General features: G+C 43.6%; 2 protein-coding genes across 4 annotated transcripts; one reads left to right on the forward strand and one right to left on the reverse strand.

Annotated features, from left to right (window-relative positions):
• Positions 1-651: 651 nt before the first annotated feature.
• Positions 652-6573, forward strand: LOC130374406 (60S ribosomal protein L3-like). Its single transcript, XM_056581156.1, has 10 exons — positions 652-761; positions 1576-1768; positions 2324-2492; positions 2737-2872; positions 3918-4104; positions 4341-4501; positions 4691-4792; positions 5076-5171; positions 5690-5809; positions 6130-6573. The coding sequence occupies exons 1-10, from the start codon at positions 759-761 to the stop codon at positions 6181-6183; spliced, it is 1221 nt and encodes a 406-aa protein (XP_056437131.1). The 5' UTR covers positions 652-758; the 3' UTR covers positions 6184-6573.
• On the reverse strand, positions 5977-25013 carry LOC130374287 (testis-expressed protein 2-like). 3 transcript variants are annotated; one of them, XM_056580999.1, is made up of 12 exons: positions 24606-25013; positions 20175-21612; positions 18607-18807; positions 17693-17987; positions 16837-17015; positions 15907-16107; positions 11590-11689; positions 10653-10785; positions 9948-10088; positions 8136-8345; positions 7576-7696; positions 5977-7098 (listed from the first exon to the last, which is right to left on the reverse strand). In XM_056580999.1, the coding sequence occupies exons 2-12, from the start codon at positions 21414-21416 to the stop codon at positions 6949-6951; spliced, it is 2973 nt and encodes a 990-aa protein (XP_056436974.1). In that variant the 5' UTR covers positions 21417-21612; positions 24606-25013; the 3' UTR covers positions 5977-6948. The 3 variants fall into 3 exon arrangements, with proteins under 3 accessions (XP_056436974.1, XP_056436955.1, XP_056436964.1); XM_056580980.1 differs by having other exon boundaries at positions 20175-21581; positions 24575-25013; XM_056580989.1 differs by having other exon boundaries at positions 24575-25013.
• Between the last annotated feature and the right edge of the window lie 3 nt (positions 25014-25016).

Below are 25016 nucleotides of genomic sequence, written 5' to 3' on the forward strand. Positions count from 1 at the left end.
TATCACAATGATATCATGAAATTATTATAAATTGTATTCATACAGTCTTCCCATTGATATTTATTTACTCTTTCGTAAATCCGTTGGATTTTTCTATGAATACAGGTTAAAGGTAAAAGGTCGGGTTTTGAAATATTATGTAAGTCCAGCAGGTGGTGCTGACGTTTCACAAGATTGCCTGTTGACGTCGAGTAATTGACAGTATGGAATCATGAAATAAAATATAAATGTTATGAACACTAATAATTAAGCCTATTCCTATCAATACAATATTGTTAAATGCCTACGTATTGCTATTTAGAAATAAATTAAGTAATGCGATGTGAAACAGTCATGAGATATTAGAAATGGGGAGATCTGGTCCTTGAATGTATGCTTTTTTCTTATCAAACCTTTTTTATAAAGAATTGGTACTCCTGTTATTTGTATGTTTGGATCAGTATTTTGTTAACACAGAATGATATCTCAGAGGGATAGTTCCTGTACACTTCTCCATCCAACCAGATGACCAGTAAGACCCTCCTCTCTCCCTCTTCTCCCCATGCCCCCCCCCCCCCCCTGGTGACTCCTGTCTCCACACTTGGCAGGGCTGACCTTACTTGAAAAGTAATATGGCCCCTCAGCCAGACCCAGCCAGCCAATCAAATTAAAGCTCTCACACTGTAACATTTTTAGTCTATTTCTTACTTCAACACTTGATCCTGTCTCTCTCTTTCGCTCTCTCTCTCTCTTTGGGACTCCTGTCCAGACGACCCGACATGGTCAGTGCTCTACTCTCGTATTTTCATTTACATTAATTTTTTATCTAAAAGCTTTTAAAATCTTGGTTTGTGTGTTTCTATGTCTCCTTTATGCATGTGTTGGGCTATGATTTATGTTAAAAGATTTGCTTTAAGAGTTGTGTAAAATAAATGCAATTTGTCATTGCTAGCTTTGAACAGATCACTTGATTATGCCTTCAGCTTAATTTTTTTTTACGTTTCTTATCAGATTGTTAAATATTATAAAACAATTATAAAACTAGAGGACGTAATTGTTTGTGCTGCTTGAAAAAGCTTAATGTCTGTGCTGCTACATAACGTGTATCTGAGAGAGCTGAAGACACATGGCAGAGTATCATGTTGCCGTGGAACAAACCAACACTTGTATGGCTTGTCCTCCATTTTATGACATGAACAACACTGGACATTATTGAAAGAGTAGTTTGATTGGGCAAAAATTTATGATAGTTTGAAAAAGTCTATATTTGAACATTGACACCTGCTGTGACACTATATTTATATATATATATTGAGTATATATATATATATATTATACCATATGCTTAAACTATAGCCATGTAGGACTTGTTGAAGATTCATAGTTTAATTAAGGTTTTAAAGATCTTCCGATAAAAACTCTTATCTCAAAGTCAATGCCACAATCTTGTTTTGACACGTATACATCTCTCCATCAAGTGTTTGAGGAATCTTGCGTTTTCTTTAGGGTGCAATTGTAATTGTCGACCGTATCCATGGAGACTAGTCATCGTCTCACTCACACTCTTACATATGGGGTGTCGCTCTTCCTCTCCAGTCTCACCGTAAATTCCACGCCCCCCGCCACGGGCACATGGGCTTCCTGCCCCACAAGCGGAGCAAGAAGCAACGAGGAAAGGTGCGCACCTGGCCCAAGGACGACGCCAGCAAGCCTGTCCACCTCACCGCCTTCCTCGCCTACAAGGCCGGGATGACCCACACCCTCCGAGAGGTCCACCGCACCGCCCTCAGTAGGTACCGCTGGCTGGGGTAGTCCTGCGTCATGTCATCATCCCACATACTCCTCAATGTCAAACTCAGAGAAATCTTAATCTATGTAAAAGTCAGAGAATCTTTTAGTGTCAAAGTCAGTGAAATCATATCTCTTTATCAACTAAAATCCTCCTTTGATGTCAGGGCTTCCCAAACCTTTTGATGCTGTGACCCACTCGTAGGGGTACATTTGGTCGTGAGGACTCAACCTTTGCTGTCTTCATGCATACTATATATGACCCACTTGGTACCCTGCTGCCACCCATTTATGAGTAGGGAGCCACACTTTCATAAAACACAACTCTATGTCCTTTATGTAGTGAGGTAAAAAATAAAATGTGTATTCCTTTCATGGACATTTTTAACTAAATAGATATGTTTGCGTATGTCTTGATGAGAAGTGTTGGATTTATAATCCAACCCGAAAGCCAGTGATTTACCAAATTGAGCTTTACTGTATACATTACAAACAGGCCTTATTGAGAGCATTTTGCTGAACTACTGGCCCCTGGTGCTCTTCCCTCCAACAACAGAGCAGTCCAAGCGTGAGGAGGTAGAGGCAGTCACCATCCTGGAGACCCCCCCTGTCATAGTGATGGGCATTGTGGGCTACATCGACACCATCCGCGGACTGCGCAGCTTCAAGACCGTCTTTGCCGAGCATATCAGTGATGAGTGCAAGCGCCGCTTCTACAAAAACTGGTTAGGGGACTTTGATCAAAGTATATTCTGATGGGCTGTATTGGATTGAATAACAACACAGGGCCTTATTCACCTAGCATCCATCTTGTCCCTAAGCTGGCCATCTTGGCTCAATCTTGGTTCTAGACACTGGCGTTTAGAGCCGAGATGGCGCGAAGATGGCCGCTATGTGAAGAAGGCCTATTGAGGCTATGTAGACACGATACATGACAGTATCTGTCCAATTCTAACCTATCTGATGTAGGTACAAGAGCAAAAAGAAGGCCTTTACCAAGTACAGCAAGAAATGGCAAGATGAAAGTGGAAAGAAGCAACTTGAAAAGGATTTTGCATCATTGAAGAGATACTGTTCAGTCATCAGGGTGATCGTCCATTCTCAGGTACCCTTGACACAGTGTTCACATTTACAAACAACTATGTCCAACAGTCCACTTACCATATCTCTAATCTATGATAGGTAGTGTACGCATCCCCCACTCCAGTTTTAAGACCTGCCCTCTCTACTTCTACCCTAACCTGTTGGCACAGCCAGGAATTGATTGACAGCCAAGTGTACCCAACAAATACCTCTTGTTAGAAGATCTTATGTTATCCGACATGATCACATGACCGTAATGTCAGCCAGTCATGCCATGGCTAATCTGTTGGCTGCCACTCTTGAAACTAAAATGACTGTGACACACACTGCTGTCTTGTAGCTAGGCAGGAGCCAGACCAGTGTTGCGTTTCAAATGACAGTTTAAATATAACCCTTAGGAAGGGGGTGGAAGGCCGACTCAAACTGCTGTCCTGTCCAACCCGCATGACATACATTTTTAGAGATAGGTTGGGCAAGAATTAGAATGGCTTTTATTACATTGTACAATAATTCTACTTATTTCAGCATTTCAATTTACTTTCTTCTTTGTGGTTAACTTTATTAAGGTTGTTGGGCATGCGTGTTATGATGGATAATTAAATACATTTGCAAAGGGAACATATCTTTAGATCTCCTTGAAAATAGGTTAGGGGGAATGATCCGGGTAAGGGGTTAGTGTTAGTTATTATAGGTTATTATCCTATGACGAGGTTGTGAAGTCAACCTGGTAAATAGTCCATCCCTAACTTTGTTGGGCATTCCCCTCCATACATTTAAATTCCTGTTAAATTCCCAACAATTTTAATGATAACGGATATAGGCTTTTGCTCATGTTTTGTGTCTCTCTTTCCGTCTGTCTCCTCCTCTTCAAACCTTGTCCCTCTGACCCCATCCTCTCTCTCTACATCTCATCATGCCTCCAATCCATCTCTCCGTACCTCCACCCCTCCCCCCCTCTCTCTCTCTCTCTCTCTCTCTCTCTCTCTCTCTCTCTCTCTCTCTCTCTCTCTCTCTCTCTCTCTCTCTCTCTCTCTCTCTCTCTCTCTCCTCTTCCCTCCTCCTTTCAGATGCGTCTGCTGCCCTTCAGGCAGAAGAAGGCCCACATGATGGAGGTGCAGCTAAACGGAGGCAGCATTGCGGCCAAGGTGGACTGGGCCAGGGAACACTTTGAGCAGGCGGTGCCTGTCTCTGCTGTCTTCTGCCAGGACGAGATGATCGACGTTATCGGAGTCACCAAAGGCCACGGGTTCAAGGGTACGGCTGGCCAGTTCTCGTGTAAACCAAGTCTGAGAGAAAGTGCATGTAAAGTACAGGGTCTAGTATTCCTGTGCTTAAGGTAGTGAGCTGATAACCTTGTATATTATTATCTTTTCTAAAAAGAAACAGACTCAGACATACACACACACACACACACACACACACACACGCACAGACACACAAACATGTACATAAACCCTCTCCAACTGTCTGGTTCTCTGGTTGACTCCCAGGTGTGACGAGCCGCTGGCATGTCAAGAAGCTGCCCAGGAAGACCCACAAGGGCCTGAGGAAGGTTGCCTGCATCGGGGCCTGGCATCCGGCCCGCGTCAGCTACACCATTGCCCGCGCTGGCCAGAAGGGTTACCACCATCGCACAGAGTTAAACAAAAAGGTGATTTTATTTATACAACTCAAATAGACTATCAGGTTTTATTGGGGATGTGTAGTGGATATTTGGACTTCCTGACAATATTTTCTTCTGCCCACCATTTTATAATTTCATGTTTAATCATTCAGGTTGTATTTAAATGTATATACACTGCAAAGCTCCAGAGTTCCTCATCCTTCTGTTTGTGCGCAGATCTACCGTGTGGGTCAGGGGCTCCGTGTCCAGGATGGGAAGGTGGTCCATAACAACGCTTCCACAAACTATGATGCCAGCCAGAAATCCATCACCCCACTGGTAAAGCCTGCCTGAAAAAAACCTACCTGTCAATTCAACCGTGTCAAAAATATATATTTATTTATTAATATAGGTACTGTTTTGTCTTTAATTGTGTCGTTCTTTCAATTGTCTTGTTCTTCTTGTTAATGTACTGCTGTGACAAATTAACCGTAACCGGAGTATAAATGTACGATGTTATCTTACTCTAAAACTCATCTGTAATGATTCTCCTAACAGTTATATCTATATTATCTATCTATTAAGAAGGATTTGGTGATTTATTGATTGTGTGCATTCTTAGGGCGGTTTTGTTCGCTACGGTGAGGTGAAGAATGACTTCCTTATGGTGAAGGGCTGTGTGGTGGGAGTCAAGAAGAGAGTCCTCACACTCAGAAAGGTAAACGCCTCTGCTTCAACAACGGTCCTCAGTTACAAGGGAATAGATAGAAAAGTGTGGATCAGTGAGACCCAACCCAAAGTACTAAGTAAGATTCCAAGCCTGTCTGAAGACAATTACCATAGTTTTAGAGTTGCACCTAACTTTGCTGAACATAACATTTTTACATGGACAAAAATGACATAATTATTGTATTTCTGTATGCCTAAAGTCTTTGTGCCTGACCTCTTGTAACCATGCATGTACCCCCTAGCAACCACACACATCACCCCTGGAAACCAACAAGTGTATCCTCTGCAAACCACACAAGAAGCCCCTGGCAAACAACACAAATATTCCCAGGCAACAACACATAACACGTTGGGAGTCATGAAGTGCTGTCCTAGATCATCATTATAGCAGTAGCGGCATTTCATTCACCCTTATATATGTTATAAACCGGGGATCATGGAGGGTGTTCTGGTGGCTATACCTAAGCTACAGGTCAGACTATTGTCTCGTGTTGTTTCTCCTCACAGTCGTTGTTGGTTCACACGTCTCGCAAGTCCCTGGAGACCATCGATCTGAAGTTTATCGACACCACGTCAAAGTTTGGTCACGGCTGCTTCCAGACGGCCCAGGAGAAGAGGGCATTCATGGTGGGTTGCTCAATGTTGTTGTTGTGTGTGCAATGTAAACTTGCACACCGTTTAAAAAATGTAAAATGGTTGAAACAAATTAAGTGAAGAGTTAAACAAATAGCTAAAGTGATAAAGTCTTAATACATTGAGATAAAATATAGTATAGCTGAGCTGTTAAAGCTGATAGTGGTTGAATCAAGTCAGTGTTACAGTCACACACAAGTCTGGATCTGTATGCATGTCTGTATATGGGTTTTGTTCTTCATAATTGTTAAAACAAGGTAAACTGTGATTGCGAGCCATTCCAACCTTTGCTTGACTTCCTTTTTGACGTTCAGGGTCCGCTGAAGAAGGATTTGAAGGCACCAGAGGTCACGGCAGAAAAGTCCTAAAGGAAGCCAGGCTCCCAGACCGAGACACAATATATACAGTGTTTTACCTGTTGAACGGCATGGTCACTGTCGATGTGTTGTGCAGCCATACACGGACGTTTATTAATTTGTGAATGGTATTAAATGATTTTGTAGAGGGAAAATTCTTTGATGTTCAGGCGTTTTCTATTGAATGACAATCAATGTCTCACGAAATAATTCATCATTCTTTATTTGTCTGTGATTCAGCCGGCCAGGACAAGGCATTGGCACTGTCCATAGAAATGACATGCATCAAGCCAAGGGTTATTGCATTCAAGCAAAATAACAGAGCATACACTTTCCATTATGAGTGAGGTCATACAGAGCACCCTGTTCAAAATTTTAAACTCCTATAAACTATAAAGACACAAGAAGTCTTTTTTTTTTATACATTTAAAAAATGTATGGTAAAAAGTTGATCACAGCCCTCGCAATACTCAAGAGATGTGCTTTGGGTCATGCATGTTCGGCGCTACTGTTCTCGGCCGGTAGGGAGCACTACAACACCGTACAACACTTGCTGTACTACCCTCTCACAGTTGAACGGGCTACACATAGTGTGCCAGCTGTCCGTCCACCTGTTCAACTGCCCAACTGTCCATTTGTCCGTATCGAGTAGGAGAAAGGACTCCAGATGCTCCATCATTCCTTTGCAATGAATGCCTAGATTCAGATCAAATTCTGGAATCCGTGTTAGCTCATGAATAGATCCTTGTGGAGACCAGTTGCGCGCCGTTGGCGTTGCTACTCAGACATGTACTCCTGGGAGTCCACTGAGGACTGGCGGGACGAGGAGAGCTGAGCGGGGGAGGGTTGGCAAGGAGGGGGGTTGTCCACGCCAGGGGTCATCAGGGGCAGGTAGAGGTCGTCCATGTTGGGCATCACAAACACTTTCTGTACAGGGTGGAAAGCACGGGAAGGACGCAATGAGTGTTGAGAGGGCAAAATAATTTTTAGAGAGAAGTTTAAAGGTTGTTTTATTCAATATAGAATAGATCAATACACAAGAGTACATATATTTTACTTTAGAACAGAGAATAGTGGGTCTGGAAAGTCTCTAGGGGTTCTGGGTTAGAGCTCCAATGTATACCCACTGCAGAATACCTCTCATCGTCCTTGAGAAAGATGTCTAACGTACCGGTCCCTTCACGGCATTTTAGATAAAATATTTTTTATTATTATAAACATTTTAAATAAATAACTGTCGCTTTCGTCTAAATAAAAAGTAAAAAAAGAGATAGTCGTTTTGTACCTAAAAAGATTCTTTACACTTATTTAATTTTACCATCAAGCTATTGCTTAACACTATGGGAAAGAGTGAGGGGACAGAAGGACACACAGACAGATGGAGAACCAGGCCCGCTGTCTTACCTGGAACTCACACTGCAGTTTCCTCTCGATCCACTCGGTGACATGGGTGAGGGTGACCTCACGCTCTCCCAGCATAGGACGCACGTGCAAGTCCAGCCTGGGAGGGCCCCGGAAACTGTACCTGGAAGACAGAAAAAGAAAATAAGAAGAGAGAGAGAGAGAGAGAATAAAAAAGGGCACAAAGAAAACAAACAAATTCTTTAAAGGAATTAAAAGAAAATCTATAACTTCCAATAAGCTTTCGTTACTTCGATTTAAGGATTAACAAAACCAACAGTAACTGAACCATAGGGACAAAATTAAATATAAATGTTTAATTGACTGGAACAGTTTTGAGCCAATCAAACGAAGTTCCGCCAAAAGGCACTTCAGCATCAAGAAAAAATAACGGGACTTGAGTCCTGAGCAGGGTAAAACATTCTGGTTTGCAGAGACATAAGCGAAACATGTCAGCAAAAACATGTTTTCTCAAAATTGCATATTAAAAAAATGTAAGACTAAATTATCAATAAAAAACGGTTTTGGGTTCACTGGCAAAATTATATTATATTATAGCCTACCATATTCTGTCAGTTGGGGGTGGAGGAATGTTGATGGCCAGGGTTCCGGAGAGTTCTAGAACCTCCACGCTGAGCATCAGAGGCATGTTGGACACCTCTGCGATCTTCTTCTTGATATACTCGTTCTCCGTGGCCTTCTGGAAATACTTGGACTTGGCTATTTTATCCACAAACCTCAGGATCTTCCTCCCCGTGCTGCCCCCAGCGTGCCTATGGATGAGCGTTTTGTTGCATTAACACACAAATGTATTCAAACATGCCTTAAAAAATGGCCCAAATTATCTATAGATGTTAACTCATATTTGAACTAAAAAGATATCTAAATGGAATTTAAAAAAAATCATTCATAATTCATTTTTGTAACAGTGAAAATGTAATAACAAATTATAAATACAAAATGCATTTCGTGCAGAAACTGCAGTTAGTGCTGGAATGTGTGTGAGGTTGAAAATAATAAAGCCACATAGTAACATTTGACGTACGTTACTACACAACTATTGAATGGCTTAAATCAAGTCAAAAGATTTGAAAAGTGTTCAAAAGTCTAAATTGAGCAAACAATGTAAACGTGCACACCATTTAAAAAATGTAAAAAAATAATTACAAACAAAGTGAAAAGTTAAACAAATAGCTTGTATAGCTGAGCTGTTAAAGCTGATAATGGTTGAAATGGTTTAATCAAGTCAGTGTTACAGTCAAGTGTGCGTGTGTGTGTGTGCGTGCGTGCGTGTGTGCGTGCGTGTGTGTGTGTGTGTGTCATCAATTGAATGAAAAGTGTGTTATTTAGGTTATCCTTTACATCTAGTTAATCGAAATAAGCTCACAAAATGATAAGGCTTGTACCGTTGGACTACTTGTATTCTCAGCTTTCATCTGACATATCGCGTATAGCATGACATATATATAAAAATATTGTTTACGTTAGGATATAGCTTCTACTGAAAGTACACTGGATATGTAAGTAGCAGCTAGCCTCTAGCCATATACACGGGGGTCACCACACACAAAAATCAGATCTATAACAATCATATTTCAAGAAATATCGTAACTGTTTAAGCTTAACATTGTGTTTCTAGGTTAAATTTCAACGTTGTTAGGCTCTGCAAGGTCCAAAATGGTTAGCTTTTGTGATAGCCACCTTGGGGTAGAGCGGGTCATCTCATTACGCTCTAGCCTCAACGGAAGGCATTGAGACCAACTGAAAATATAGGAAGCATTGAAATGTGAAATAAAACTGTTGATTCTGAAAAAGGTTTAAAGCGAAAATTGTTTTTGATATGTTGGAAGAATAAAGTGTGTTGATTTGTTAAATGTTTGAACAAAGGTTAATGGTTACAAATTTACCAAATTGCAAAGTCTGAAGTAGTTGAAGTGTCAGAGAATGGGTGGACGGCTTTGCAGTCCTCCCATTGACTTCGATTGTAAGAAATAATATTTTAAAAGTAGAATATCAAAAAATAAAATAAAGCCAATGTGAACATTTTATAAGATTCTCTATGCAGAGAATAATAAAGAAAGAAGGAAAGAAAGAAAAAAAGAAAGAAAGAAAGAAAGAAAGAAAGAAAGAAAGAAAGAAAGAAAGAAAGAAAGAAAGAAAGAAAGAAAGAAAGAAAGAAAGAAAGAAAGAAAGAAAGAAAGAAAGAAAGAAAGCCTAAGAAGTACCATAGCTGCCTGCAGCACTCACCTAATCATGAATATAAATTATTATTCATATAATCAATTATAAATAATGCACTTTTAGATAATTTTATGACTGATTCACTGAAATTTATTCTCCACTTTCAATGTGACATTTTAGCATAGCATTTATACCCATCAGCCCCCACTGTAGCAGCTCCTTTGTCTCCTGGTGAGCCTTGTGGTTCAGCCGGTGGCAGGTCCTCTTCGTCAGAGGACCCAGCGCTGGATGATTCTTCATCACTATCAGCCAGGACACACACCCTTGGCTTAGAGCTGCAATACACACACACAAAAGCACACAAAAATGAATGCATGCCAGCAATCACACCCACAGAATCCGACACACACACGACTCAAGTTTGACATTGCAAAAATGTATTCTGGGGCAAGATAGTAAAATTAGTACAATTACTTTACTAGTGTAATTGACTCCCAGCAGATAGGTATTGGTTTTGATCCCCTATGTCCTGGGCAAGTTGCCTAACCAATACCTTCCCCTATAACCTGTATGCCTATCTGAATCCCAGCTTGACCTCTCCGCTCAACTACCTCAGCTGTGTGCCTGGTACCACTAAGAGGAAACATAGCTCGAACAACAAAGTCACAAGTCTTCTCTGTTATGGCCGCGCAGTGGTGGAACAAGCTCCCTGCCCACGTCAGGACCACAGAGAATCCCCAGCGACTCTGAGAGAATCAAGACTCACTAGTGACTCTTTACAGGTGACTCTGTTCAGAGTCACCTGAACAGAGTCCCTTGCCCCCTACCGCCCATTCTCCTCCCTTCCTCAACTAAAAACACCCCTCCTACGCAGTTGTATGTACATAATTGGGCATTACCCTTCTTGGCAGGTCTCTGGGATGCGGTCGGCCTCGGCCCAGCCCTCCTTGCCCAGCTTACAAAGGTTCATCTTGGTCTCAAGGGTCATCTGAAGGCCACCCATGTACGCCACGTCCAGCTCCAGCCACAGACCTGGCTCAATGGCGATCATAGGGGGGGTCGGAGGAGAGAGGACGAAGAGAGAGAGAGAATCAATGGCTTTAAGGCTGCAAGTTAGCCTTCGTAAGCTGCTCTGGTTAAGATTTTGAGTGTTTAAAACGTAAAATGTGAAAGTGAAAGGAAAAAGTTGCCACTTTGAATTGTTGCCTTCATGCTGGAATGTTAGACTGTATGTTTATTTGTAAGCCTGCATGTCGAAATTCTAGCCTGCATGAAACAAAAATTATAGTTTGTGATGCCATGGGGTGGCTAGCCAGCCACTAGGCCATTAGTGGTGAGTAATGAGCTCAGTAGAGTTACTTTGAGCTTAGCTAAATCAAGGCTAAGAGGATGTCTAATCCCAATGAGAGGGAAACAATGGACAGGGCTTAACATGACAGGTCGGTCAACAAAACACAGATGATGATGGCCTGGTCTGACCACAGGAAGTGAAGATAATGTATGTGCCTGTTATTTTGTACCTGTGTATTGTGTATTGTGTGTGTGTGTGTGTGTGTGTGTGTGTGTGTGTGTGTGTGTGTGTGTGTGTGTGTGTGTGTGTGTGTGTGTGTGTGTTTGTGCATTGGCATGTTCATTCATGTGTCTATACACTTGCAGACAGAACACTTCTGCTAAATATAGAATCATAAGCTAATCCTTGAGCAATTAGGCAGCATGTGAAATCACGGTCACACCGAACACACACACACGCACACGCACACACACACACACACACACACACACACACACACACACACACACACACACACACACACACACACACACACACACACAAACCTCTTTGGTCCAGGGAAGGCTTGGAGGTGCTGAGGACCTCAGGGAGACACGTGCCCATGTCGAGATCAGCCAGAGTCAGCTCGTTCATGAAGTACGGCAACTACACACAGGTGAGGGAGGACACACTTATTATTCATTGTGTGTGTATGTGTGTGTGCATCCAAGTGTTTAAAGAGAGAGAGAGAGAGAGAGAGAGAGAGAGAGAGAGAGAGAGAGAGAGAGAGAGAGAGAGAGAGAGAGAGAGAGAGAGAGAGAGAGAGAGAGAGAGAGAGAGAGAGAGAGAGAGAGAGAGAGAGAGAGAGAGAGAGAGAGAGAGCCCCTCCACCACCAGCACCACCACCTCCACCCTGCGGAGCCTGACTGAGTGCTCAATCAGCACCCTGCTTCTATCACTCAGAGACACAAAATGTGCACAAATAGACTTGCACGTACACACATAGGACCTGCCTGCTGTCAGACCCCCTGACCTCCCTTAATGGATTTGCTGCTCAGGCCACAGATGACCACACCATATAGTCAAATGCTTATCCATATAACACATGCATAGTGTTTGTAATGTGCTGTGAAATATATCCCTTTAGCCTATAATAGGCAAGGCAAGGCAAGGCAACTTTATTTATATAGCACTTTTCATACACAAGGCAGACTCAAAGTGCTTCACATATAAACATTGTCATACAATAAAATAAAATAATAGGTAAGTAAAAGAAAAACATATGCAAAAAATAGAAAGTTAAAAAGGCATTTTAGTATTAAAATACAAAATAAAGGCAAAGTTAAAAAAGCTTTTTAGAAAGTGCAATGTATTTAAGATTTAGCAGAAAGCTATAGCAAACATAAAAGTCTTCAGTCTTGTTTTAAAGGTGCTCAGAGTTGGGGCAAGTCTTAAATCCTCTGGGAGTTTATTCCAGCTATTTGTTGCGTAGTAACTAAATCCTGCTTTCCCATGTTTTGTGTTTACTCTGGGGATAATTAACAGATTGGACTCAGGGCTTCTTAGTGGTCTAAAAGGCTGATGTAGTGGAAGCATATCAGTTAAATATTTTGTGCCTAAACCATGTAGGGATTTATAGGTAAGCAACATGATTTTAAAATCAATTCTCTGACCTACAGGAAGCCAATGTAACGATTTCAGAATTGGTGTAATATGATCAAATTTTGGTCTTTGTTAGAACTCTAGCAGCAGCATTCTGAACAAGCTGAAGCTTCCTCAGAGTTTGTTTTGGGAGACCTGTAAGGAGACCATTGCAGTAATCAAGCTTACTAGTGATAAAGGCATGTACAAGTTTTTGTAAGTCTTCGGTGGACATGAGCCCTCTAAGTCTTGCTACATTTTTAAGGTGACAATATGCAGATTTTGTAACTGATTTGATGTGACTGTCAAAATGTAAATCTGAATCCATGATAACCCCTAGATTTCTGGCTTTGATTGAGGTTTTCAGGGACAGAGAGTGAAGGTGTTGGGTTACTTTAAGCCTTTCCATTTTAGAACCAAATACAATTATCTCTGTTTTGTCCTCATTTAGTTGAGGGATATTTCGGCACATCCATTCCTTCTCTTGCTCAATGCACTGGGACAGCAGATCTATGGGCCGATAGTCATTTGGTGATAGCGATACATAGATTTGCGTGTCATCAGCATAGCAATGATGGTCAATATTGTTATTTTGCATGATTTGCCCTAGTGGGAGCATGTAGATGTTGAATAAAGAGGGTCCTAAGATCGAACCTTGTGGGACTCCACATGTCACGTTGGTTGATTCTGATACAAAGTCGCCAATGGAAACAAAGTAGTTCCTATTTTGTAGGTAGGAAACGCTGTAACGGTTTCGCCCGTTTCGGCTTCGTGTGAACGGGGCCTAAGTTTCCCTTTGTTTACTCTCTTAGTGGTTACAGCATGAATGCGAAAGTTGCCCTGCTTTGACGTAGGCAACCTTGGGTTCAGCAGATTATGTGAAACTTCCTTTATACTGTGTCTACGGCTGAACCCTTTTTTGTCTCAGTAATACTCAGGACTACTATCAGTATAGGGGGGGGGCTGGGGCGCCATCCTCTTGGGTGTTATCAGCCTGTCGCCATGACATGGCGATGCTATCAATGACACAGATATAAGTTTGCTGCCAACATATTCCAGTCTCTTATATTCGGCTGGAAAATCGCAAAGGGAGGAGAAATTGGGGCTGGAGAGATAGCTATGGGAGAGATGAGGCTGGAGGTCATCGTTGATGGGGGAATGCAGAGGAGGGGGGTGGCCGTTTGTCGCCAAGCCAGCATCAGCGATGGGGGAAGGCACAGTGTTGATGGCGTCGGGCGGGCTGTTGTCTCTCTTCAAGGTCTGTATCTGTGTGTCAGATAGTGGCAGAGTAGATGTGTGGGGGAGGCTGTAGTCTCGCTTCTTCTCAGCTCGCCTCAATGGCGACTGGTTATTGTTCCGTCTCTGTCCGCACTGTCCGTCCGGACGCATCTCGGGGCTCAGGGGTGCATGGGTGGCAGGCGCGTTCGTGGACTCTTGAAGTGGAATCCGGCTGATACATGTAACTTTAGCTTTGATGGCGTCGGGCGGGCTGTTGTCTCAGTTGTTGTTGTGTGTCAGATAGTGGCAGCTCAACCGGTGCTCTGATTGTGGCCTGTGCGTCAGACCATGGCAAGGTCTGTGGGCTGTCTGCTATCTGTGTGTCAGATAGTGGCAGAGTAGATGTGTGGGGGAGGCTGTAGTCTCGCTTCTTCTCAACCTGTGCTCTGATTGTGGCCTGTGCGTCAGACCATGGAGATTTGTGGGAAAGCGAGAAAAGAAGATTGTCCCTCAACAGTTTTGATCCTAACCTGTTTGGGTGTAGGCCATCTGCTCTGAAAAGATATTTGCGCCTCCAGAATAAATTGAAATTGTCAATAAAGCCTCTTCCTCTCTCATTGCAGACTCTGGAAAGCCATGTATTCAGTGCAAGTAGACGACTGAATCTGTTTATTCCCCTGTCTACTGCTGGTATGGGTCCACTGATGAATGACTTGCTGTGTATTTTGTCCAGTGTATCCAATAGATCAGTGTAATCCCTCTTCAGAAATTCTGACTGTTCTCTTTGAATATCATTAAATCCTGCATGCACAATAATCTGTGAGATTTTGGGTTTTTCCAATATGATTTTGGCTAGTTTATGGTTGATATCACTAACCATTCCATATGGGAAGATGCATGTTTTGATCTTCTTACCGGTTATATCCTTGATGGTTGAGTCTCCTATAATCAGAGTGTCTGGTTCATCTGCTTTCTCTGAGATGGGCCCTTGTTGGACGGTGGCAGACACATGCGCAGCTCGCCTCAATGGCGACTGGTTATTGTTCCGTCTCTGTCCGCACTGTCCGTCCGGACACATCTCGGGGCTCAGGGGTGCATGGGTTGCAGGCGCGTTCGTGGACTCTTGAAGTGGCAGGAACCGGTTCTTCAGTGGCAGGGTTAACTTCAGTGACGGGCTAATCCGGCTGATACATGTAACGCTAGCTTTGGGTAGCTTAGCATTTGGCGTTGAGTGAACTTGTTGATTCACTTTGGTATGTTGTTTTGGCTTAGCGCCGACTCTGTGCCAGTGAGACGCAGCTGGAACTGTCTCTCTCTTGTCCAGCTTCGGGAAGGATACAGTGTAGCTTTCATCATCTTGCTGTATCTGAGTGAGCTCAGCAAACTCACCCATCGGCACTGTATCCTGTAGGAGTCCTTTGCATTTTTCTAATGCTGCTAGTCTCGTTTCAAATAAAGCCAATGTCTGTTGCAGTTTGGTGCAGTCTGTGCATTTCCCAGTCTCCGTGCCTGAGATATCCGAATACAGAGGCATGTTGGCGACAGGAAAGTCAAAGGCTTTTTCTGCGGTCTGATCCGGGAGTAAAAAGTGCCAAAATGTATTGTTGAATCGAGCGATTGAGGACGACGAAAACAAACTATATTCTGTTAGGTATTATGATCATGATAATAGCACATTTATATTTCAGAGTGGATACTCTTCTGTCTTGTCATACATACCTCCCAACTAGCCGCCATCCATTCATCAACCTACCTCTCTATCCACGTGTCAATCAATCCATCCATCCACAAATTACCAATACACCTATCCATTGATTCACATTTCTATAAATTCATCTTTCCATCTCTCCCTCCCTCTCTCCCTCCTTCCCTCCCTCCTTCCATCCCTCCCTCTTTCCCTCCCTCCCTCCTACCATCCCTCCATCCCTCCATCCATCCCTCCCCCCCCTCTCATTCTCTCTCTTCCTCCCTCCCTTCCTCTTTCCATCCATCCATCACTTCATCTATTCATTCCTCTTAGTCACCCTGATCTTGGAAAGCTTCTTCTGGATCTTGTGGGCAACTTTGTCAGACCAGTACTTCTCACGTAGAAAGTCCCAGAAGATCCGGCCCACCAGGGAGTTGACCCAGGCGGGATGAACCTCGGCAAAGGAGCCCCCTGGATTAGACTCAGCCCCAGCCTCGACTTTGGCTGCCCCCTCGCAGAAGCACTCCTCAGCAGATAACTGGATGGGCAGAAGGAAAGGACAGCAAAGGACAGGATGAAGCCAGACTGGAGCGAACAAATATCCTTGTCTTTGGTTTCCATTCATTGATTACACATATATTAGTAATCATTGAATGATCAATGATCAAATAAACACTTTTATCCATGTGTCTCCCAATACAATGATGGAATGCATATTTAGTATTGATGGCCCAAGTGCTAGACTGGGCGTCAAACCCCCTGTCTAGCTAAAATTGGTAGACTGGAACCTAAACCCTGGTATTTATTGTCATGCTCTGCCATGCAGTTGAGCTCAGCAGGATCATACAAAACAAAGGAAATGCATGTCATAATTCAAATCAACATTATTTAAATACCCCTTTAATCACAGTTACGTTCTCAAAAGGGGTAAGAAGCGATGTCCATGCCAGAATGTAATCACATATCGAAACATAAGGAGTGATTTTAGTCAGCAGAGTGAGTTGTGCCAGCATCCTAGGCCAGGAAAACCAGCAGTGCGATGCAACTAAGCTGTCATCGATCGGTTCATTGATCGGGTCAGATCAATGACAGTTGCGTAATAAAGTAGGACATCAGAATTGCTAAAAGGCTCAGTGCTTCTGAGACAACGTTTAAGATGTACTTTGATACCCCTCATAGCCAGGAATTCCGGTAGGGCATCATTTATTTACTTCAATATGTACTCTGGGACATATTTTTTAATAAACTAAATAAATGGTTTACTTACCATCTTGCTCGTCGTTGGGCTCCCATGGTCGCTAGGGCAGGGGCTAGGGGCGGGACTTACGCTGTCCAGGCCAATGAGATGACTCATGTACATGGTGTAATCCAAAGGGACCTTTGCTTTTGGAGCCCCTGGCAACTCATCTGTTCCTTCTTCAAGAGTATCCCCACCTACAACGTTTTCTGGTTGATGGAGAAACGACAACCATGAAAGGGAAAAAAAGTAACAGAAAATGATTAATGATTAATATTATCATATTATTATAATATTATATCTACTCCACGTCTATGGTAGCCTGGCACCGCCCGCCTACGTACTTCCACTCAATTTTCATTTCCCTTCAGTACTACGTCTGGGTTTGGGGTATATTCACAGGTTTTCTCCGGCCAAATTTTGTGGCTGGAGTGGCTGAGAACAACGATGTTGAGGTTGTGCGCTAGTTGCAGTTGTAGTCAAATGTTAGAGATTGGTTATGGCAGATCCAGAGTTGCATTGGGCAGATTCAATACTTTTAAACTCCAACAGGCACCCGCCTTCAAGTGAGTTAACGTTTGTCAATGGAGAGACTCTCTGCGCAAATGAAATGAAGTACAATAGTCTGGTAGGACCAGGCTACATCTATGGTGTAGTGGAGGTTCAACTCAAAAAACCCAGTTCATTCATTCTTATTTAATTTGGGTAATTGGTCGAATCCATTAATCTTGTCACTGTATCAGACATTTAGATTGCACACTACTACAGTTTTCTGTATAACCCGGCTTCTAAAGTTGGCTTCTTTGCTGGCCGGAGTTTGTGCACACTCATCTTTCCACCATCGTAAACCCATCTCCAACTCGTCGGCAGAATCGCATCAACGTACCCGCCTTAGACTGCTCCCTGCTGGGACTGCGGTCGAGCCGGGACGCCCTGGAGGCGGAGAGGAAGTGCTGGAACCAATCCTCCTTCTCCCGGCCAGTCCGCCCAAACAGGTAGAGGGTGTCGTGGGAGTGAGGCTCCCCGAGGTCTGGCCTCTCTGTCGCCCGCTCCTCATCCTCTGATCCTGGGAGGAGAATCTCCTCCTCCTCCACTTGTACACCCTCAGCCAGGACCAGACATATGGGGTACTTCCTGTTCCACACTCGCTTCCGGGCCAGCACCGAGGGCAGCAGAGACACCTGAGTTAGATAGAGATGATTACTGTTTTGATAAAGAAAACTCTGCTTGACTCTTTCACACCTCGCCCCAGAAAACCCTGAGATGTTCAAGGTTATGATGTATTTGTTGCATAAGAGAACCACCAGTAGAAGTCATTAATGGATGGCCTTAGTTCCCCTTAGTTTTTGGTTTCACCTCTGTGTTATGTGACAAAATGAGTGCAGAGAGGAGATCAGGCGGCCGATCAACTTCCTGGTTCTTTGTTTTGGTCAATTGCCCACATAACCCATATCTTCTTCTGGGAATCATTGCTTTATGTGTTTGTATGTGTGTGTGTGTGTGTGTGTGTGTGTGTGTGTGTGTGTGTGTGTGTGTGTGTGTGTGTGTGTGTGTGTGTGTGTGTGTGTGTGTGTGTGTGTGTGCGTGTGCTAGCATGTGTGTGCATGCCTACATGTGTGTTTGTGTGTGTCCACATGTGTTTGTGTGTTTGTATGTGTGTGTGTGTCTGTATGCATATGTGCGCATGAAAACCTATGCATGTGCAGGTGTGTGTGTGTGTGTGTGTGTGTGTGTGTGTTTGTTTTTGTGCGTGTACGTGCGTGTACGGGTCTTTGTAGCCACACACTCTGGCACACTGACCTTGCAGTCTGCTAGTTGATAGGTGCGCGAGCGTACAAACACCACCTCAGGGGGGGTCTCGTCAAAGGCAGCCCTGCGGGGGATGCTGGCACGGGGGTAGGCCAGCCGTAGCCGGCTGCCCTCCAGCGTGGCATAAACAGAGCTGGTGAGGGACGGCTGGAAGGTCTCAGGGTCATAGCCCTGGATTTCATTCATCCAGCCCTGGGAATCACAGGCAATGTGTTCATGAACACAAAGGTACAGCGGCGTGGTTAGCTGAATGAATACAATCCAGAAAATAAAAATACTACTAATAATAATGTATTTAGGCTTTTACGAAACACTTAAATACAGACTAAAGGCATGACACACAATACACACATATTTAGGAGCTACATGACAGATTCACACCAAAATAAACACAACAATATCTTTATCAAATCTTAAATATATTCTGAATAAAGATAGGTTTGGTGATATTAGCAACACTTTAGAATTAAACTACATCATCCTTACATCCCAAAATAAGTAAAACTGAAGAAAAAAAACAATTCAAACTGAAAAATACAAATATAAACAAAACACTTGTGGTGACAGTACAGCGGAGTGGGAGAGGAAACACGAGACATTGCAGACTACAGTCTCTGTAAGATTTCCTTTAACACTGGGGGACTTGTCTTTCAAACAATTCACCTCCTGCTGTTACACTCTCTGTCCCACTAAACCCCTAACCCTGAGTGCCACAGGAGAGGCGATTTTATAAAGCCCATTATTATAGGTTTTTGTTGGCTTATAATATGTGCAGGTAGTTTACAAAGCAAGTATCTCAGCACTAATCAATTATACAGTATTTGTCCCCACGCAAGTTAGGTGTTGTTGTGTCGGAGTGTGTATATGTGTGTGCGTGTGTGTGTGTGTGTGTGTTCGGGATCATTTGTGACGGATTAAGCCAGACAGACAGAAAGAAAGACAGATAGACAGCAAGAGAGATTGACAGATAGAGAGATAGACAGATAGATAGATAGATGGATAGACAGATAGACAGATAGAGAGATAGACAGATAGATAGATAGATGGATAGACAGATAGACAGATAGACAGACAGATAGACAGATAGACAGATAGAGAGATAGACAGATAGACAGATAGATAGATAGATAGATAGATGGATAGACAGACAGACAGACAGACGGATAGACAGACAGACAGACAGACAGACAGACAGACAGACAGACAGACAGACAGACAGACAGACAGACAGACAGACAGACAGACAGACAGACAGACAGACAGACCGATAGACAGATAGACAGATAGACAGATAGACAGATAGATAGATAGATAGATAGATAGACGGATAGACGGATAGACGGATAGACGGATAGACGGATAGACGGATAGACGGATAGACGGATAGACGGATAGACGGATAGACAGATAGACAGACAGACAGACAGACAGACAGACAGACAGACAGACAGACAGACAGACAGATAGACAGATAGACAGATAGACAGATAGATAGATAGATAGATAGATAGATAGATAGATAGATAGATAGATAGATGTGAACTCTTTACATCACCTACCTCTAGGAGCTGGGTCTCCCCGAGTTCTGCTGACCCGGGCTCTTGTGAAGGGTGCAAACGGTTCCTCCTTTCAGCTGGTCGTCGTGGGGTGAACAGATAAACCACCACTAGACCCAACAGAAAGCCACAGGCTACGCCGACAGAAAGCCCCGTTATATAGGAAGGCAGGGGCAGCACAAAGACCCCAAAGGTCAAGAGGCCCACTACGAAGAGCCAACACCGAGGCATGGATGCCCCAGGCACCGTGCATCGAGGCTGGGTGGACTCCCCGCGATGCGCCCCTCTGGATCTCTCCTGGAGCTCCACCACTTGAGGCATGTCTCTGTACTTGCAGACTTCATAATGACTGTCCCTGTTGTCGTCATGGGGCTCCGGCGAATGGGAGCGTTTCCGTGGGCCCTTTGAGGGCCTTCTCTGCGGTGAGGCGCAGACTCCCCTCTGCTCGTCGGTCGTTCGTCTCCGAAACCTGAGCTGGGCGTCTGCGGCAGCATCCTCGCTGTTGATGGGGCTGCCGCCCCCGGCCCCGTGGGAGGCGGGGGGGTCCCCGGCCCCTGATGCCCTGCCCTGCTTGGGGCTGCCAGAGGAAGAACACTCATCTCCCATCATCTTACTAAACATGCTCATGGGGTCCTGCATGGCCTCGGAGAACTTCCTCCGCGTGTCCTCCAGCTCGGCGATCAGGGAGCTCCCCCGGGACTCCGTGGGTGACGTGCTGCCTGCGGAGGAGGACCCGGCCCCCCAGATGTCCCCCTCGCCCGCACCGCCTGCTCTGGGCTGGGCCTCCGGGATCCGGTGCTGGGTGAGCTGCTTCCAGGGGTGCATGTGGAGCTTGGAGTCTGACTTGGAGAGGTTGACCTCGGGTTCGCCGCGGTAGGAGATCTCAGTGGACAGGGACTTGACCAGGCTGAGCAACGGCTTGGCTCTCGCCGAATGGCTCACTCTGGTCTCCAGCTCGGTGGAGGAGGACTTCACCAGGTGGCTGGACATGGGGAGGTCTTCGGAGGAGGTGGAGAGGTCAGCCAGGGAGCCCGGGGAGGAGGGCGAGTGTGGTATGTGGAAGCCCTGGGTCCACTGTCTTTGGCCGGAGGAATCTGAGCCCAGATCCATCCCCAGGCTGAGGTCGCTCCGGCTGAGGGTACCGCCCGAGGCTCTGGGCTTGTCCCTGGAGAAGGCCACAACAGGGCCCTCCTCATGGCAGTCCAGGCTAAAGATGAGCTTGCTCTCCTCCATGCTGTCTGTCATATGGTGGCTATGGTGAGGCTCGGGACAAGAGACCAAGGCAGTTGTCTCCTGTGGAGTGAGACACGTCGGGGCTCATGGCGCTAATATCCAAGGGCAGCTTCAAGTAAATTCAAGTGTATTCTGGAACGTTCTCGCTCCTCAACTTCAGTTCATTGAGGACGAACACTTGGGTAAAGGGAAAAGTTGACATTGTCTGCTGTTAGTTGAAAAGAAATGCCATGGTATACAACATTAGAATGAGTAATGAGATGCCTAATGTAAAAATGTATGCTGTATACTGTATATATATATATATATATATATTGATGACTGATAAATGGAACTGGGGCAAAAACTAGACAAAAATATGAAATGTTAAACAAAATGGACAATGCAAAAGAAAAAGGAAAAAATATGACAATATCGATAGAGGGATGACCATGTGTCTCTGGGTTTTAATGTCTCCTTTGTTAGTCACAGCTTTCTCCTCTCACACTATTCAACTAACATTGCAAATTAGTCTTCAGCCAAATCTTTACGCCTTTTTGCTCTTTATCATTACTCCCACATTTTCTCCCTCATGCTCTCTCCAATGTTTCCGTCCTTTGCTTTTATATTTTCTCGCCTTTTTTCTGATATCTCCACCTATTCGTTAACATGGATATCCTCACAGCCCTGTCATTTTCCCTATCTTTTTGTGTATTTTATACATTTCTTAATCAGTCTTTCTTTCATTGTTGTCATTTCTTCCAAAGGCCAGGGTTCACCCTTTGAAAGACGATAACAAGGAACAAAGAAAATATGTGCATACATGTATCTGCTTGTCCAGGCTCCAACCAAGACGCAAGAGGAGCAGAACCTACTTCAACAATCTCTCTCCTATCTCTAGAACCATCTGAGAAGTAGGAGAGCGCAGAGCACCACAGTTGCAGTAATCCCACAGTCAAGGTCAATCATAGGCCTACGGCCCGTAATCTTTAATTAGCTGACATGATCCTGACCAGAATATCTGTGAAGTGGGACAACCTGACCAGGACTGTAAACGCAGGGACAACAGGAGTAGGAGAATTGGTAACGGCTAGGTGGGTTATTATTTTTTGCAAGGTCACACAGGTGAAGAATCCTCTGTGCACTATTGAATTGTAGTAAATTCCTACCTGTAATGTCCATTCGGATTCTAGCAATAACATACAAGATTTTACTAGAATGTATAACACTGAGCATTCTGTTGAATGTGATAATAAAGCACTTGAACTTTAGGGATCATAGAAAAGGATGTCTTAGGCCAGGAAACATACATATTGTTTTGTGCACAGCAGTGTGCACAAAATATTGTCAAAACATTTAGTTTAGTTATTCTCAATAAAGCCAATTCATGATTATAGTTCGTAATATTCGTAATATAGTTCTTTGATCGGATTGGGATAGGCCTTGCCTTGTAGAGAATATAATGAAAAACACACACACACACACACACACACACACACACACACACACACACACACACACACACACACACACACACACACACACACACACACACACACACACACACACACACACACACACACACACACACACAAACGTGCGGTTGTGTACAATTTCACAAAACACAAACGAATACATGGACAATACAAATGTCACAAACACTGTCCAACGAGCCTCTGGCATCAAGAAACCTGAAACTCCCGTAGGGAAATCAGGTCTACAGGACTTCAGGAGTCACCACACAAAGCTTTACCTGGCCTGTTCTTCTTTGTAAAAAGTACATTTTACTGAGGCTAGCAATGTTGCTTGGTTGAGGGATAGTGTTGACTCTGGTATGGTCCAGAATGAGACTGGCTTACCCTTAATCCTCCACAATAAAGGGGATTAAGACAAGGAAATTGTGACTGCAAGTACATAAATCAATAGGATAAGACAAGACAAGTCAATTAATTGGTTTAGATCTATCACAGAAACACAGTCCTGCTGTCATGGTTTACATCACAGCATGGCACACACAAACCAGCGGTGTCACGTACAAGAACATACAGTCATGTATGTACATGTATGTATTAATTCAGTCATGATGAACGTGTGTTGTGATGATTACAGACCAATATGTTAAAACAGACTCAAACTCAGAGTGCATTCCCATTCCCTGATTGTTTTAATTATCTAAAGTGAGGGTTCAGGGTTGTCAGATCCAAGCTGCTACTTCTCCAGGAGAGGACAGGAGGAAAAGCCTCTGAATATCACTGAACAACGGTGCAACTGATTACAGAACTGGGTGTGTAACGTTTCAGACTGCTGCTACTGCCGATCAACAGGTGAATTCATACAACAACAAACACCAAAAAACAACCACTAAACAAGGACACATAAGGAACCAAATTTTGGTTTCACTGAGGCCATCAGGTCAAAAAAACGGATCATAGCTAATGTTTGAATGTAATGAAAAATAACAATTGATGGTTTATCCTTGACATTCCATTCTTCTGTTAGGGATTTAATTGTGCTTTAAAAGGTCTCCGTGGTCAAATTGCTTACATGATAGACCATACATACTAAGCAAAGCAAGTAGGCGATGGAAATGGATAGATCATATGTATGGTAGCAGAGGTTGAGATGGATACCTTCATTAATTCGGTACCAATCTTCATCAACAGGCTATATCAAGGAGGTCTGAGCATTGAAGCAACTCTTGCTTCACCGAATTTAGAAACTGTATTGTACAATTAGATGGGTCTCTAACTCCTACAGGCTTTTTCTGTAGCCCAGTATACATAAATAAGAATTAAAAGTAGTCTATTGAAAATAATCTTGCCAGTGGAGGTGCTGAGAGATGCTGGTTTATACAAAATATGATTATTTTCTTGGAATCAATTGGCATAATAATTAATATCAAAGCCACTTGGCATAATTTAAATCTATGAATACATCGGAGTAGCGTATCATAGGCTACACTTCGATTGGACTTTTTCGGGCATAGACTATTCACATTTCTTGTCCTAGTTACAACGCATGCATGTTTTCATCCATTGCATTATGCAATATCATCAAAAATGTGCAAATTACTATCGGCTCTTTTTTTCTCTAAAATAAGCAGAACATTGCAGCTAAGGCATAACGCGTACGTCATTGAGTATGCCAGTATTTCATATGGAAAATATATAGTTTAAAAGGAGATAATTTACCAAAATTCCATGTGGGACAAAAGTAACGGACCTCGGCGGGAATGAAATCCTCTCAGCATCCCAGTGTTTGGATTGGTGGATGCGGTGCAGTGCACTGCAGAACGCAGCGTGCTCGATTCCTGGAGGCTAGAGAGAGACAGCTGGGGTAGCCTACGCGCAATATAAATCCTACGACTGCAGTAGGTATAGGTCAAAATATTGATCTAACTTTACAGAGTTATCGACCATCTTTTTTGTTAACTGCTTTTTAACACTCTATCTAGGGTAAGGCACGTCTGCGCGTCAAAGTAAAGGAAGTCGTTATTAAATACCGAATCTCTACCGGCCGTTCGACGCTACGTAGACTACGTCGTGTGAACGCAGAATGAATTGATAGAGACCTGGTTGCTCCAGACACAAACTCTAATCCAGATTAGGAAAGGGTTCGGCCTGTGTGACGCTC

The sequence above is a fragment of the Gadus chalcogrammus genome, chromosome 2 (assembly GCF_026213295.1).
Source record: "Gadus chalcogrammus isolate NIFS_2021 chromosome 2, NIFS_Gcha_1.0, whole genome shotgun sequence".
In the NCBI taxonomy this organism is placed as follows: Eukaryota; Metazoa; Chordata; class Actinopteri; order Gadiformes; family Gadidae; genus Gadus; species Gadus chalcogrammus.